At 48.1% G+C, this 14,741-nt stretch overlaps 5 protein-coding genes across 5 annotated transcripts; 2 read left to right on the top strand and 3 right to left on the bottom strand.

Moving 5' to 3' along the window:
• Positions 1-3,133: 3,133 nt before the first annotated feature.
• Positions 3,134-4,929, top strand: PG994_003475 (Trichothecene C-15 hydroxylase; the record flags this gene model as incomplete). Its single annotated transcript, XM_066854884.1, has 5 exons — positions 3,134-3,202; positions 3,264-3,747; positions 3,825-4,129; positions 4,199-4,513; positions 4,600-4,929. The coding sequence occupies 5 exons, from the start codon at positions 3,134-3,136 to the stop codon at positions 4,927-4,929; spliced, it is 1,503 nt and encodes a 500-aa protein (XP_066719162.1).
• A 217-nt stretch (positions 4,930-5,146) lies between these two features.
• On the bottom strand, positions 5,147-7,028 carry PG994_003474 (uncharacterized protein; the record flags this gene model as incomplete). Its single annotated transcript, XM_066854883.1, has 2 exons — positions 5,147-6,223; positions 6,270-7,028. The coding sequence occupies 2 exons, from the start codon at positions 7,026-7,028 to the stop codon at positions 5,147-5,149; spliced, it is 1,836 nt and encodes a 611-aa protein (XP_066719161.1).
• A 602-nt stretch (positions 7,029-7,630) lies between these two features.
• Positions 7,631-8,650, bottom strand: PG994_003473 (uncharacterized protein; the record flags this gene model as incomplete). The annotated part of the gene is made up of 2 exons (XM_066854882.1): positions 7,631-8,189; positions 8,259-8,650. The coding sequence occupies 2 exons, from the start codon at positions 8,648-8,650 to the stop codon at positions 7,631-7,633; spliced, it is 951 nt and encodes a 316-aa protein (XP_066719160.1).
• Positions 8,651-9,694: 1,044 nt separating this feature from the next.
• Positions 9,695-11,245, bottom strand: PG994_003472 (cytochrome P450; the record flags this gene model as incomplete). Its single annotated transcript, XM_066854881.1, has 5 exons — positions 9,695-9,761; positions 9,941-10,290; positions 10,335-10,565; positions 10,736-11,042; positions 11,229-11,245. The coding sequence occupies 5 exons, from the start codon at positions 11,243-11,245 to the stop codon at positions 9,695-9,697; spliced, it is 972 nt and encodes a 323-aa protein (XP_066719159.1).
• An 870-nt stretch (positions 11,246-12,115) lies between these two features.
• On the top strand, positions 12,116-14,061 carry PG994_003471 (major facilitator superfamily domain-containing protein; the record flags this gene model as incomplete). The annotated part of the gene is made up of 6 exons (XM_066854880.1): positions 12,116-12,132; positions 12,178-12,229; positions 12,276-12,534; positions 12,775-13,278; positions 13,373-13,533; positions 13,630-14,061. 6 exons carry the CDS (start codon positions 12,116-12,118, stop codon positions 14,059-14,061), a joined length of 1,425 nt encoding a protein of 474 aa, XP_066719158.1.
• Positions 14,062-14,741: the final 680 nt, after the last annotated feature.

Below are 14,741 nucleotides of genomic sequence, written 5' to 3'. Positions count from 1 at the left end.
CGTTTAAAGGTAATAACGCGCTTCGATTTCTTAATACGACTTAATATAATAAATAAATATTATTAAAAAAGTAATAAAAAAGGGAACTTATTAAAACTTAACGGGATAAGTAAATAAAAATACTTATATAATTAAAAACGCTTTAAAAATAAAATAAATAAAAAAGAAAAGATAATATTACGACCTAGCCTAATTATGCGGCCTAAACCTACTTCTATAAAACGGTATCATAATACCTCGCGACGCGTACCTGCTCGACCGAGCTAAATAATCGTACAAAACTCACCACGATCGGTATTACGAGTAATAATTAACTTAAACACCTTTTATTATACCTAACTATAACTAAAAAAGGATAAATATATACGACCGTATTAATAAATTACGACGAACGCATTACGTAACTAATCACCGGGACTTAAAAGTAATCGCAAAAAACTAATAAACGTAATCCGATTAAGGATTACTTAAAGCAAAAGCGTAATCGACCGGTAAGTAGGAAGTAAGCTTATAAATCGCGGAAAGAGAAATTAAATATATAACGATAAACCTTTCCTATATACTTTATATAAATACTTTTTACTTTAACGATTAATTTAAGCATTAATTTAATATATTAATAAAGTATATTATTTTAACGAACTTATTACACCTTTTATTAAGTTTTACGATTAATTTAAAAATATTACTTATTATATTAAACGGACGCACTCGTTTATACGTTTAAGTACTTTCTCGTTTTAATTAATATAAAACCTTAGCACGTTTACGAGGTTTCTTTTGGACCCCGATAGCCGTTCGTTACACGTAAACGAAATAATTAACCTATACGATACGAAATATTTACGAATTCTCGAAAGCTTTTAAATTTTAAAAAAGATACGATTATTTAATATATTATTAATTTAAATACGCGATTATTTCTTCCCCGGTTAAGTAATATAAGAAATATAGCGAATCGATTATTTAATTTATATAACGCGAAACGCGTTAATATTAATTAAACCTCTAATTTTATATAATAATAACTAGACTTCTAAACGCGTTTTAACCGAAGAATTAATTATTAAAAAGTTTTTTATAAAGATCCCGACGCATATCGTATATAATTTATTTTTATATAAAATATAATTTATAAATACGGGATTTAAAAAGAGGATATTTATAACTTTAACGAGACCGGCTTTTTTATAAATTAAATCTCGTTCGAAATAGTCGTAACTATTTTTAATTAATACGAAAAATTTAAAATAATATAATAAAAGAATTAAAAATAAGTTATAATTATTTAAAACGTTAAATTACACGGTTACGCTATCCCTCCGTATATTATTTTTATTAAAAAAACGTACTTCTCTTCTTAATACAAAAATAGCCTATTATTAAAGGACTAAGTAATCGTAATTACTAAAAATAATTAAACCATAAATAAAAAAAGCGAGGATTAAATTCGATATTTTAATTAATATACTAGGTCTTATATAAAAGGTCATTATCGCCTTTTAGTCCTAGACGGCTACGAAAGTTACTACTTAATAACTTTCGAGCTTTATTATAAAAAGAACTCGATTATTATACTTTATATATTTTCTTATTCGTTATATAAGCTTTAACCTTTTAATATTAACTATTTTTATATATTAAAAAAAGTATATAAAAAAGAAATTAAATATTTTATACGGGCATATATTATTTATATTTTAAAAAAAGACTTTTTATTAACGTTTTTAAAAGCGTTTTAAGCGATTTTTACCGTTTTAAATATATAAAAAAGCTTTTAAAAAATAAGACTCGTTTCGTATAATCCGGAATATATTATTTTATAATTAGATATAAAGCTATATACTTTAATATTTCCGGGAACTTTTTTTAGCCTATTTTTTTTTAAGAATTAAAAACCTTAAATAACCCGATTAAAGCTTAATTTTAAACCGAATATATTCGAAACCATATTATACGGTATTAAAATAATTTTTTAATATTTATTTTAATTAGTTTTAATTAAATTATAAGAGCTATAATATATATTATATACCGAGTTATTTTTTTAAAAAATAAAAACGCGATATTTCGAAAAATAAATAAAATACTTAGCCGGCGCCGCCGTACGAAAAAAAACCGGTTATAAAATAAAGGATTATTTTATATATAAACTAAAGAAAACTTATAATTTTAAAAGGATATTAATAAATAGTTATAAAACGAATCGCGTCGAAGGAGTAATTATATAAGAACGTTTAAGACACGCTTATAGCGCTATAAAATTTATAGAGAGCCCGGGTATAATACGCGTACTTATTAAAATGATATAGAAGTATCTAGAGATGAGGATTCCGATTAATTTTAATATTTTAAATACGTTGTAGTAAAATTAACTTATATTTTATTAGAAGGGGTATAAAAGAATAGGACATTCGCTTATGTGGGACATTCGCTTGTGGGATACGTTATGCAAGTTCTGTAATGCACGTTTCGGCAAAACCCGTCGGTGTTTTTTTCCTTAATTCCTCCAAGCGAGAATGAATTCGGTATCAGCCACGAGTCAGAACCCAGGCTCGAGGACCACGTGGGGTGTAACCAACCCATGATACTCTCCCTATACTCCCAACAGTAAGCTGCAGAGTAGTATCAAGATCCACTTTCGATACAGTAAGCCATGTGTCTACCACTCTTCGCCCAATAAGCGCTCGGAGATTGGAGTCGTGTGCTGCAGTTTCTGAGATATACCCAAGCTTGGAAAGTTACTGGAATGGGAAAATCAACATTACTGTTGTATGTACGGTGGAATACCATCCATGGCGACATGTCAAATTTGTAATAGGTAACGCGCTGTCAAGCTGGTGGGTAAGACCTGAAGCTAGATACTAAATGGTTAGTCATCATACTTCTGGCAGACCGTCTGGTCTGGGGTTGAAGGTTTGATGCCTTGATGCTCATCTGTCGCATGCACCCCTGGAACAGTCATTTCTGTGGCGTGCTTATCGAACGACATCCTATCACTGGTTGTTGTACATAGTTGATACACTATCACCATCAACCTACTTACGAGATGGATTCGAGATATATCTTTTCTGTTCCCTTTGGAAACACACAGCCTGAGGCATAGGCAGTCATCACCTTTGGAGGACTCACCATGTCGTTCTCTTTGCTGGGTTCCAACCCAGTCGGGGTGGCGAAGCTTGCCGCCCTGGCCTTGGTCGCTGTAAGTGATACCCGGCCATCCCCTATGATGCATATCAGCACCTGACTGACTCTTCCCACAGTTCCTCACCTATGTCGTCGCCAAGGTGGTGTACAACCTCTTCTTCCACCCGCTGCGGAAGTTCCCCGGCCCCCTCCTCAACCGGGCCACCGTCTTCCGCTCGACCGTGGAGATGGTCAACGGCCGGATGCCGTTCCACGTGGCGGCGCTGCACGAGCGGTACGGCGACGTCGTGCGCATCGCGCCCGACGAGCTGGCGTTCGCGAGTGCCGACGCCTGGCGCGACATCTACGGCGTCCGCAGCGGGCGCGAGCTGCCCAAGCACCCGGACTTCTACTTCCCCAGCGACAACATCCCCACCTCCATCATGAACGCGCCCACGCGCGACGAGCACGGCCGGCTGCGCAAGGCCATCGCCCCCTCGTTCAGCGACGGCGCCATGCGCAGGCAGGAGCCCGTCATCAGCGGCTACGTCGATCTGCTGATCCAGCGGCTGCGAGAGAATTGCGACAATGGCAAAGCGGAGCTGGATATGAAAGACTGGTGTAAGTCATTGGTTAACTCTACCGATATTCAACCAGAACTTCTACTTTTGGTATTAACCTCCTTTTCCTCCTTAAAGACACCTTCGCCACTTTCGACATTCTCGGCAAGCTCGCCTTCTCCCAGGATTTTGGTTGTCTTGCTGCTTCAGAGTACCACCCTTGGGTCAAGCTGATCAGCTCGTTGGCCAACGAATCTGCTCAGATCGCTGTCTTCATGCACTTGGGCCTGAAATGGTTCGTCAATTGGGTCTCTCGGCAGCCGAGCATCTTGAAGGCTCGTGCTGAGCACATCAAGCATGTCAAGGAGAAGCTCGAAGCCCGTGTAGCGCTGGGGTCGCAACCTGATATCATGGAGGGATGGCTCAAGGAGAAGGAGAAGTGGGTAAGTCACACTTGTGAATTTGGGTGAACTATGGGGAAAGCAGAACTGACATGCTATGGTGGGACACAGAATCTGAGCGAGGACCAGTGGTTGCTCAACACGAGTCAACTCATCGTAGCTGGCTCCGAGACGACGGCGACCCTGCTGTGCGGTGTCACCTACCTGCTGCTGACGAACCCTGCCGCTCTCGCCAAGGCCACTGAGGAGGTGCGAACGACGTTTAAAAGCGACAAGGACATCACGCTACTCTCTGTCATGGACCTTCCGTACCTACTGGCCTGTCTCAACGAAGCTTTGCGACGCTATCCCAGCATCGTCGGTGGACTGCCCCGCCAAACCCCGGCGGGCGGCAGCACCATTGCCGGAAAATACGTAGCCGAAGGCGTAAGTGCAGTTTTTGCCCTCCGTACCCGTCCTTACATATGAAATTCTGGCAGCAGCGCTGACTGACCTCCTTTGAAATCTATCAGACCGCGGTAGCCGTCTGGCAGTACCCGGCCTACCACCGCGAGGCCAACTTCAAGAAGCCGTACGAGTACCACCCGGAGCGGTTCCTGGGCGCGGCCGAGTTCGCGGGCGACCAGCTCGACGTGCTGCAGCCGTTCGCCGTGGGGCCGCGCGACTGCATCGGCCGCAACCTGGCCTACGCCGAGATGCGGCTCATCATGGCGCGCGTGCTGTACAATTTTGATATTGCGCTGGCCGATAGCAGTCGTGACTGGATGGGCAGGCAGCTGGCGTACTCGCTGTGGTTGAAACCGTCGCTGTATATCAAGATGACGCCTCGGGTGCTGAGTTGAGCTAGGGGGGACTGAAAAATGAGAGACTGTAGTATGGGTGAGGTACTGCAAGGGGGTATGATGGCCATAGCGTCATCGATGTATGATTATGTTTGAGACTTCACATAGACAGATTAAGAATCAAGTCGTAAAAGCTACGTCGAAGTAATTAATAAAATGCAATGTTTCTACCTTAGCAGAGAATTATATCTGTGGCTTCTTGGCATGTTGCCCGGCGCTAACTATCCCTTATCCTCATCATGTCCGAGACGTAGCACCAACTCACAAGTGAATAGTACTGTGTCGAGTCTGGATGTCTTTCATCATCACCATCGCCTGGCTTCGGCCTGAGTAGTAGAGGCATTCGACAGCCAGGAACTCCGCACAGCAAGTCGCCGACCTCGACCTCCGGAGGCCCGATGCAGAACCGATCCTGCTTAGTGCCAAATGCAACCCAATCGTCTATTCGCGGGCTTATCGCGCGATGGAACTTGTTGTGCCGAATGGGCTCCAGGTTCGCGTCGGACGTGCTCGAGTCCAGCCACTCCCTCCACTCCAGGAAGTACCCACCGTACTCAGGACCCGCTGGCTGGTCGTCGATGTTCAGACCGAAGGTCATGTGCCTGGTCAGGTCTTTGCGCCAGGACCCCGTCCGGGAGTCCTTTGGCAGCGTATTGCCCAGCGCCGCGAAGTCGGCCATGGCCCTCTGCTGGCCTGAAACGGAGGACGAGTCGAACGGCGTGCAAACAGACTCTACCGTATCAAATGGGATGACCTGTACCTTCAGTCGATCGGGAGCCACAAGTCGAGGTTGGACCTCGGGTTTGCTTCCCGTGCACCATCCAGCCGCATCACAGCTCATGAAGGGCGCCACGTAGACCAGGTGTCTATAGTCCGGGACCCACGTCGGCAACTGCCGGGCTCGTGGCCGGCCCAAGCCTCCGAGAGACAGTAGGTAGAGCGAGGGGCCATGACACAGCAGGGCTTCGGCCGTCCGGCGGTAAATGTCGGCGATGGCATCACTGCACTCGGGTTCCTGGCCCATGTCGACGGTATACAGGGGAAGCAACACCGGCATGCGGCCCGCGTCGGCTATACCCCGGAAAGCGAAGACGGCGTCCCGCGCGTCCGTCGCCTCGAAGTAGAAGGCCGCCTGTAGCAGGAGCTCGTAGCGCACCGGACCCTGGCGAAGGTAACGGTCCCGGATCTCGAGCACCTGCGTCGCGTTCCAAAGGCCACGCACGCCCGGGTCCTCCTCCTCCTCTTGTCCTTCTGCCCCGTTCTTGTTCTTCACCTCTCCACGGCCCTCCTGCTGCTGTTGTTGTTGAGTGCTTCGTTGATGAAACTTCCAGACGGCGTACACGCTGCAGCGGAACGTTTCGATGTCGACCGAGTCGTCGCCGCCATGCCAGGTGCACGCGCGCGTTGAGCGCGACCTCCTGGATGACCCACACGCGCCGGAACCAGGGGCGTGCCAGCAGCGGCAGCATCAAGTTCAGGCCCTCCATGAAGCTACCGTCGCCGCCGCTTAGTAATAAGGCGTCCCAGTCGTCGGGCCAGCGCAGACGCTGCTTGGATGCCATGAAGGCGAAAGCGGCGCGCGACTCGGGGGTGTCCTGGGCGAGCCAGACGAGGACCTGTTCGGCGGAGGAGTAGACGCGGCCCATCTGGGCAACCTGCGATGCCCTTTCCGTTCGGTTGGTCTGGTCGATCCAGAGTGTGTCGATCCAGAGGTAGAATGGGCTGTTGGTTTTATTATTATTGCTGCTGCTGCTGTCTCGTCGTCCCCACCGCCGCCACCTCCCTTGTTCCGGCACTTGCTGATGGTCAGCGCTGCTGCAACTACTGTTCTGGGGATGACGTCGATGGAACATTCGGAAAAGTTCGGTGACTGTCTGGCTCAGCGGCAGGGTCTGACCATTAGATATCCGGAGCGTGGAGGCATGAGTAGCTGGCTTGTCCCAGGTATACGAGATGGCTGTGTAGCGTGGAACGCTTTCGTCGAGGCTGACCGCCTTGAAGGTGCCAAGAAATCCATCGTCGCTTGTATCACGAGGGTCGTGAAGTTCCAACAGGCGGATATAAGAGCCCAAAGGTAGAGCGTCATAAGGCTCTGCCATGTTGTAATCGTTTTGAAAGTCATCGGCATCTAGGAATTTTATCACGACCGGTATCTCATGCGGCTCATACGCTTAGAGCGGGAGGGCTTTGGCTTAAATGGCAACAGCCAATTGCATCATTTGGACAGGGTATATTGACGACCCACTCATATCAAACCCCTGACAGCTGAAGTAATGATTCGATCGCTTATATACTAGTACAGAAAAAGGAGAGAATGAAAACAAGGGTGGTGTGCTTTGTATTGAAAATGAATATATCATGGGAGTCTGCAACATATATCAGTAGTATACAGGCGCCTCAGGTTCAGGCATTATTTGCGCAAAATGGGATAAATTACACCGTTGTGTATTGGCATCGTATCACTATAAATCTGGCTTGGTGCCTCTTGCTCAACGGTTGGTTATCGTGCGGACATCCTCCGATAACATGTGAGTGAGCGTTAGAAAAGAGTACAAAACCAAGTTCACATGAGAACGGAGTAGTGATCGCTGAGGACAGCCAGCTGATGATGGCTTCTTGTTTCATTGACTAACTGCTAGCTATCTGTCTGCTGCGTTACCAATATTATCCGGCATCCGGTTCGCTCCAGAGCCATATTGAATTATGAGGTAAGCCGTGCCAAGGCTCTGGTATCGGGATGAAAAACTCCTAGGCACATCTCTTGAATTCTGAGAGCCTCTCTCATATTGGCTCGTCGGTTCTGCAGATCGCCAACGTCCTCATAGAGGCATGCGAGATCCATGAGCACACTGGTCATCGCCACTCCGTACAAGCCCTCGTCCTTCATGTGCTGGAGGATCTGCCGGAGGTCCTCCATCATATCCCAGACGTCTTGGTTCCCCAGGTTGACGCGTCCACGCCGGGAAATGATGTTACCATCGTTCAGCAAACGAGTCATCGTAAGCTGGTCGTAGTCCGAGAAGAACCACTTGACTCTCGCGCGGCGGGTGTCGGAGATCGCCGAGTTGGTGGTGCAGCTGCTGCAGGTGCAAGTGAAGTTCCACTTCTGCAGTCTCTCAGCTCGGACACTCTGGGGGAAGGAATAGTTATCCTGGAAGTAGGAGACGGTGATTTCTTCATCTTTCGCCACCTTGTGCACTAGGTGGAGGTCCATGGACTCTGTGGCTTCGTTGTAGCACAGGTACGAATTTGGCGTACAGCTACTAAAGAACATTCTGTTAGCATGAGGCAGATCTTCGTTGCTGAGTTGACTGATGTATTGTTCTTACCTGTGACTGACCACGGCAGTGAAGAACCCCACCATTTCGCAGTGAGCAGTCTGAAGCCGGACGTCATTATACTTGACCGCGTTCATGAGGTGGATGCCGGACTCGGCGTCGCCGGGGATGAGGGGTCGGGAATTAATGCCAAGAACACGGAATACATCTCCGGGCCCGGTGGGGAGACGTGCGAACCGTTCTTTCTGCTCCTTAGAGAGGCGCTGCATGACGGGCGTGCGTCCTTGTCCCTTGAGCGGAAGGTCGTCGCACATCAGCAGAGGGTCCTCGCAGACGACGCGCCGGCCGGGCTCCAGATCTCGCTTGGCGAACAGGCCGGCTCCTTTGGTCGAGGTGCTGGAGGCTCGAACGATTACGTAGTCGTTGAGGGGAAAAGAAGCCATACTGTGACGTCGTTCAGGGTGAAGATGCCATGGATGTTGAGCAAAAAAAGGAAGTTATGTTTGGATGTGGTTTGGGGAGGAATGATTTACAACCAATAAGAAAGTAGTGCTGGTTTTTGAGTTGGTTGGTAATGATGACCGGAGGAGGGAGGATAGAATCGGTTATGCAAAGGGTGCTTATATAGGAAATTTACAATCTGTGAATGTACTACTAAGTACAGTGAATACATCGTCGGTATATCAAACTGGATTGACAGAATTGTGAATACAAAAGCGAGTGAATGTTTGTATAAATGCACAATCAGCACACCAGAATTATGTTAGAAATCAAGCGCCAGCTACCAAGAATGTAAATTCATCTAAAGACAGGTATTGTGATATTTATGCTACACAAGAGAAACATGTCTTTAATACGCAACTATTACAGCAAACAATGTTGACTGGGGTCGGGATTCATTAATAAGAGCTCGGTGATAGTGAAATATTACTGGCGAGGTACCTCATTATTCTCTTAGGAAAGATCAGCTTAGAAGTAATATGCAGTTTCTATTGTTTCAACCTATATTACACATGTTCCGCCTCTATTGATAGGATGGAATGTCAGGCTGTGTCAATCACAGCACAAGGCTACTTGTCCAGTTGGATGGTGAGCATCAGCCTTATTGGAAGTATTTCCTCCCGCAAGTTTCCCTATCTATGTTTCCTAAGTGACCCATAGTAACCGAAGACTTCACCCGAATATTGAGCATCGAGTCTATAATGCTGGCAGGCTAGTCACAAGCGAATACAATGACAGCGCTATTGCTAGTGCGACTCCATGGGGCTATGCTTCTGGCACGTGTGTTTCATCCATTCAAGGGGGAGGTCCTGGTGACATTTGGAGTAGCATATTTACATAACCAGAACGAGCATCCATTGAAGAAGTCAGAATGCTTTTAATTACTACTCCTGGCATAGAGTTACTATGGCATTCAGCTCGGTATTGCCTTTGATCCCGATAATGAACCGGTCACTCTCCATTTCGAAGTCTGTCGCATCTACTCCCTAGAACTTGATATCGAAGTGTTGGATAACCTCAGAAACAATAAGGTACATCTCTGCCCACGCAAGACTACACATTCACCCCAAGTGAGAGGCTTGGTTAGTGAAATTTCGCATTGAGTACATATACCACTATATCGCACGCATATGGTGGATATCCACTTTTGCGCGCGACATGAAAAGAAGTGAAAAGGATCCCCGAGTGATTGATTGTGGATAGGTGAAAAGAAATAAAAGGGTCTGACATACTGCATGCCCAGGCAGATCCTTGTGCCCCTCGAAAAGGGTGCGTATGTTTTTTCTAGTCTCCTTCGCGCGCCGGCGTCCATCCACCGATCAGGGTTGAAGGAAAGGGGTGCCGGATACAGCGTCTCGTTGGTGTGCATCAGGATGGTCGTCATTCCCACCGGCGTCCCGGCCGGGATGCGCATAGTATACCCGTCGTCTCCTTCGTAGAATAGGTCTCGATCGGGCGCGATACGTGCCGCGCGAGACCCGATGGCCGGACTGAGCCGCATGCCTTCCATGATCACCGATGTCAGATACGGCAACTGTTCCAGCGTCTTGAGTTTGTCCTTGGCAGCGTCGACCGTGGCGAGCTCCGCGCGCGCAGTCGGCGTAGAATATCAGGGTCGGAAAATACATGGTAAAAGATCAGCCTCAGAGCGCTAGCTGCCGTCTCGAATCCGGCGCCCGTGATGGTCGCCACGTCGTTCATGACCCGCTCGAACTTCTTCTCAGATGGAGCAAGGTTTGAGTTGACGATTTTGTGGACGATGGTTCTTGGCGACTCATCCTTGGTACCGGGAGTGTAGGACGAGGAGGAAGACATGGTGGCAACGCGGATGAGTTCCCTAGTATCTCGTTGACTCTCCTGGCATCTCAGGTGTCAGCGAAGAAGAAAAAAGAAGCCATAAGATATCGCTGGGATTGCGCATGTATGCTTGCCTGTATGCATGTAAAGAATGCCGCTGTGCCGCGATCGGCAACTTTGCTCAGGATACTTGGCGGAATGGCCTGAATCAATGGCCCGAACCAAGGTACATGCTTGGTCACACGCCAGACCACACCGCCTGATTGCAGCATGTTGGTCACGTTCACATGGAAATCCTCCCTTTTCAGATGTGCATACGTCTTGTCGAGCAAAAACTCGCAGGCGATATCCCGCGTCAGGGCACTTATGGCGGCTCCCAAGGCCACCGCCTTCCCAGCCACGGCGAACTTCGAGATCCTATCACAGAAAATGACGAGGCTGCGGTCAATGACATTCTGCTGGGAAGCGACCCGGGCCTTGGAGAAGAAATGGTTCAGGGGCTGGCGACGAGCCCTGTGGAGTTCGTGCGGCACAGTGCTGTCCACAAAGTCAGATTCAGCTAGCTTTCACCTGAAAGTAAGACGGAGAGAAGCATGGATGAAAACAAGGAAGCAAGAGTGGCGCAGTATTACAGGATGGTGGCACCGTTGGCAGTGAAGGAGTCAACCGCCCAAGCATATTTATTCCAGCGGCCGTCTTGACAGTAGAGCTTCTCCCCGCAACTTGGAAATGCCCTCCATGATGGTGGGTAATGGGGGTAAAGGGCTGGAGCCCACGAGGCGTAATAATGGATCGAGTGTAGCAAGTTACCCGACACCAGTAGTGACCGAAATCGAAGAATGGGACGGAATAGTGAAACTTGTTGAGTGTAGAAGTCAAGGCAGGCGATGGCAATGGCGGGATAGCGGAAACCTCTGAAATGCTTTACTATGTGGATGTTGGCTGTTGGATGTTGGTTGTGGCCAGCAATTAATATCATTCCTTGCTTCTTAGGCGAATTTGGCAGTTTGGGTCGTAATTAACCACCAAACACCACTTTCTTTCCTGGTACCCTAAGCTCATTGTAATTCTTGTCTGTTTTGCTTTTGCTTGTTTTTTTATATTTTGCTACTGATTTTCACGAGAATAAAAGACATCCGGGGCAGCTTTGATATCACATCCACACTCGTGACTATGGCCCAGCTCTCGAACCACACGACCTCGGCAGCGGCACCTGTGTCTGCTGATCAAGATACTACGAAGCTCCATCAATCTCCCCAGAACAAGATGTAGAGTCCGGTACCCAGCCGCGAGTATGTGACTGGTGTCAAGCTCGCTGTCATTGTAGCCGCTGTCGCCTTTCCGAGCTTTCTCATGTTGCTGGACACTATGATCATCAGCACGGTAAGTTAAGTGTCTCCTGGATATTTCATTAGTATCCTATATACTCCGGCTCATTACTAGATCAAAATATGGCTATACACGGAGAGTGGAGGCTGACCATAACCCGATGACCCAGGCCATACCGCGCATTACTGACGAGTTCCATTCCCCTTGTTGACGTCGGTTGGTACGCCAGTGCCTACCAATTTGGAAGGTTAGTCTTGGTCCCTATCCCCACCTTTGTTAATATGGAATCCATATCCAAGTTGGTTGTCAAATCCATCTAAATCCAACACTCTACATTTTCCAGTGCGGCACCACAACCGTTGACTGGGAGGATCTACAAATACTTTAACACCAAGGTTCATTGGGAAAAGCCCCCTTGCATTCGTCTCTTACCCGTAGTAGTGGAACTTTTTGGCCTTTGCTGTGTTCGAGCTTGGTTCCATCCTCTGGGGTGCTGCTATCTCGTCTGCCATGTTCATCATCGGCCGCTTCGTTGCGGGCTTCGGTGCCGCTGGTATCAGCAATGGCTCTATCACCATTGTCTCTTGTTGTGCGCCCCTTGAAAAGCGACCTGGTAAGGCGAAACTCATCTTCCGCTGTCTAGTAGAGCTTTTGCTGACTGGTGATGATCTAATAGCCTTGATAGGTTTGACCATGGGCTGTAAGTCTGCCACTGATTCATATGAAAATAATAGATTTACCTTGGCTTGGGCCGGCTAACAGGGTACACGAAATAGTCAACCTCCTCGGACTCGTCATGGGTCCGCTCATCGGGGGAGCTTTTACCTCTTACACTACTTGACGCTGGTGTACGTGATCAGTCTCTGACTTATCCACCCGTCTCCTCCCTCTTTGGGACTTCGGCTCAAAACGCTTCAACAACATTACTAACAAACGTCAGGTTTCTATATCAATCTGCCGGCTGGTGGTCTAGCCGCCCTCGCCATCCTTCTTTTGCACATTCCCGAAGAAGAGGTAAAGCCTAGACCACGGACTCTGCTCCCGAGATTGCACCACCATCTCGATCTCGTAGGTTTCGTCCTATTCACACCAGCAGTCCTCATGCTCCTCCTCGCGCTCCAGTTTGGCGGCCAGGCCTACCCCTGTAATTCGTCTCAAGTCCTCGGCCTGTTCTGCGGCGCCGGTGTCACCGCCATTGTTTGGTATTTCTGGAACCGACACCGTGGGGATGACGCTATGACGCCTCACGCCCTGATCAGCCGGCGCGACGTGTTGGCCGCCGGCATCTACGAGGCCTTTCTCATGTCGGCCGTCTACGGGCCAGTCTACTACCTCCCGATCTACTTCCAAGCCGTCAATGGAGCCAGCGCGATGCTGAGTGCCGTCTATCTTCTGCCTATGATATTGGCACAGCTGTTTGTAGCTGGAGCTGCCGGTGGTTTAGGTAAGTCTATGAGAAGGAAAATGCGAAGCACTTCCCGAGAAAATTAGCAGACACTGTGTCCTGTTTATATAACTGCTAACAAGCCGGCCCTTAGTGTCCAAGATAGGCTTCGTGATTCCTATTGCCGTATTCTCCGCCATCTTTCTCTCGGTAGGAACCGGCCTGTACTATATCCTCCAACCTGCCAGCCCCACTCGCTACTGGGTTGGTTTTCAGATTCTCGCGGGCATCGGCTCCGGCGCCGGCCTCCAACTGGTTCGTTATCTCCTCTTCACTCGTCTTGGCCAAATGGGGTACAACCACAAGAAGTAGCTTGCTAATTTGATCCCCTATCCTATACCTGCTTACTAGGCCATCATAGCTGTCCAGGCCGCCATGGGCGACGAAGAGCTCTCGTCTGGCATTGCCTTCGTTATCTTCACTCAGGCTCTGGGTTCCACCATCACGTTGACCCTCTTCAATATCATCTTCCTCACGAGCCTGCAGTCGCAGATCATCCAGCATGCGCCGCAGGTCGACCCCGCCATCATCGTGGGGGCCGGTGCTACCGGCTTCCGCTCCCTGGTCCTGCCGGCGGACCTTCCCGCTGTGCTAATTGCATATGCAAACAGTCTCGACCACGTTCTCTACCTGGCGGCGGCGCTGGCCGCCGCATGTGGAGTATTCCTCTGGGGAATGGGGTGGCATGACCTGCGCAAGAGGAAGGCGGATGAGTGGATCGAAGGGCCCGAGAATGGCGGCACAGACACCAGTCGGTCGGCGGATGAGGGGAAAGGGGCGTAATACGAAATATACTGTTTGCCAAAGGCTGTTACTAGCGCCAGGGGCCTCGGTTGGCAGGCATATAAGTCTTGTATACTGTGCTACGCGTGCGTGGGAACAACATGTTACTCAGATAGACAGCCATAATTTGTAACCCAGAACAGATATACGCACAAGCAACTTGATAAATTTCAGTACCTCAAGGCTCACGCGACATGATTACATTATGCTGAATTGGACTTGCTTTTAACAAGTATATACTCGCAATAAGCACATCAGCAGATACCTCCTACAGGGATGCTTTACTGACTCTGTTCCCACCCCCTCGGTCAACGGGACCACTTCCAAGAAGCCTACCATTGCTAACAAGAAGGCCGCCGCAACCCCACAGCGAGAGGCGGCGAATCGGGTGACAAACGGGACTGCTGTTATTTTTAGTAGCAGCTGCAAGACCGAGACAGTTAGTTCTAATCGCCTCGCCGGAGACTCGTGGGAAAGGGGGGCGGAAGAGGGTATGAGACGAGATGACATGAGTGCTTGCTGAAGGTTTCGTGCGTGCATTGTTTGCTAGGCGTTTGAGAGTTCTGTTTAGCAGGGTGCCGTGTTTCTGTGCAAAATTCGAATGATCCTCTTCCTTTTTGCCAGCCATTGCAGTTGAGGGAGGGATCCATGTTAATTTATTAGAGTCAAATCAAGACGAT

Source organism: Apiospora phragmitis (assembly GCF_038363925.1).
Source record: "Apiospora phragmitis strain CBS 135458 chromosome Unknown utg000004l:1.0-3135199.0:1.0-3139288.0, whole genome shotgun sequence".
NCBI lineage: Eukaryota > Fungi > Ascomycota > Sordariomycetes > Amphisphaeriales > Apiosporaceae > Apiospora > Apiospora phragmitis.
Note: the sequence above shows the minus strand (reverse complement) of the source record. Positions and strands in the feature narration are given on the sequence as shown.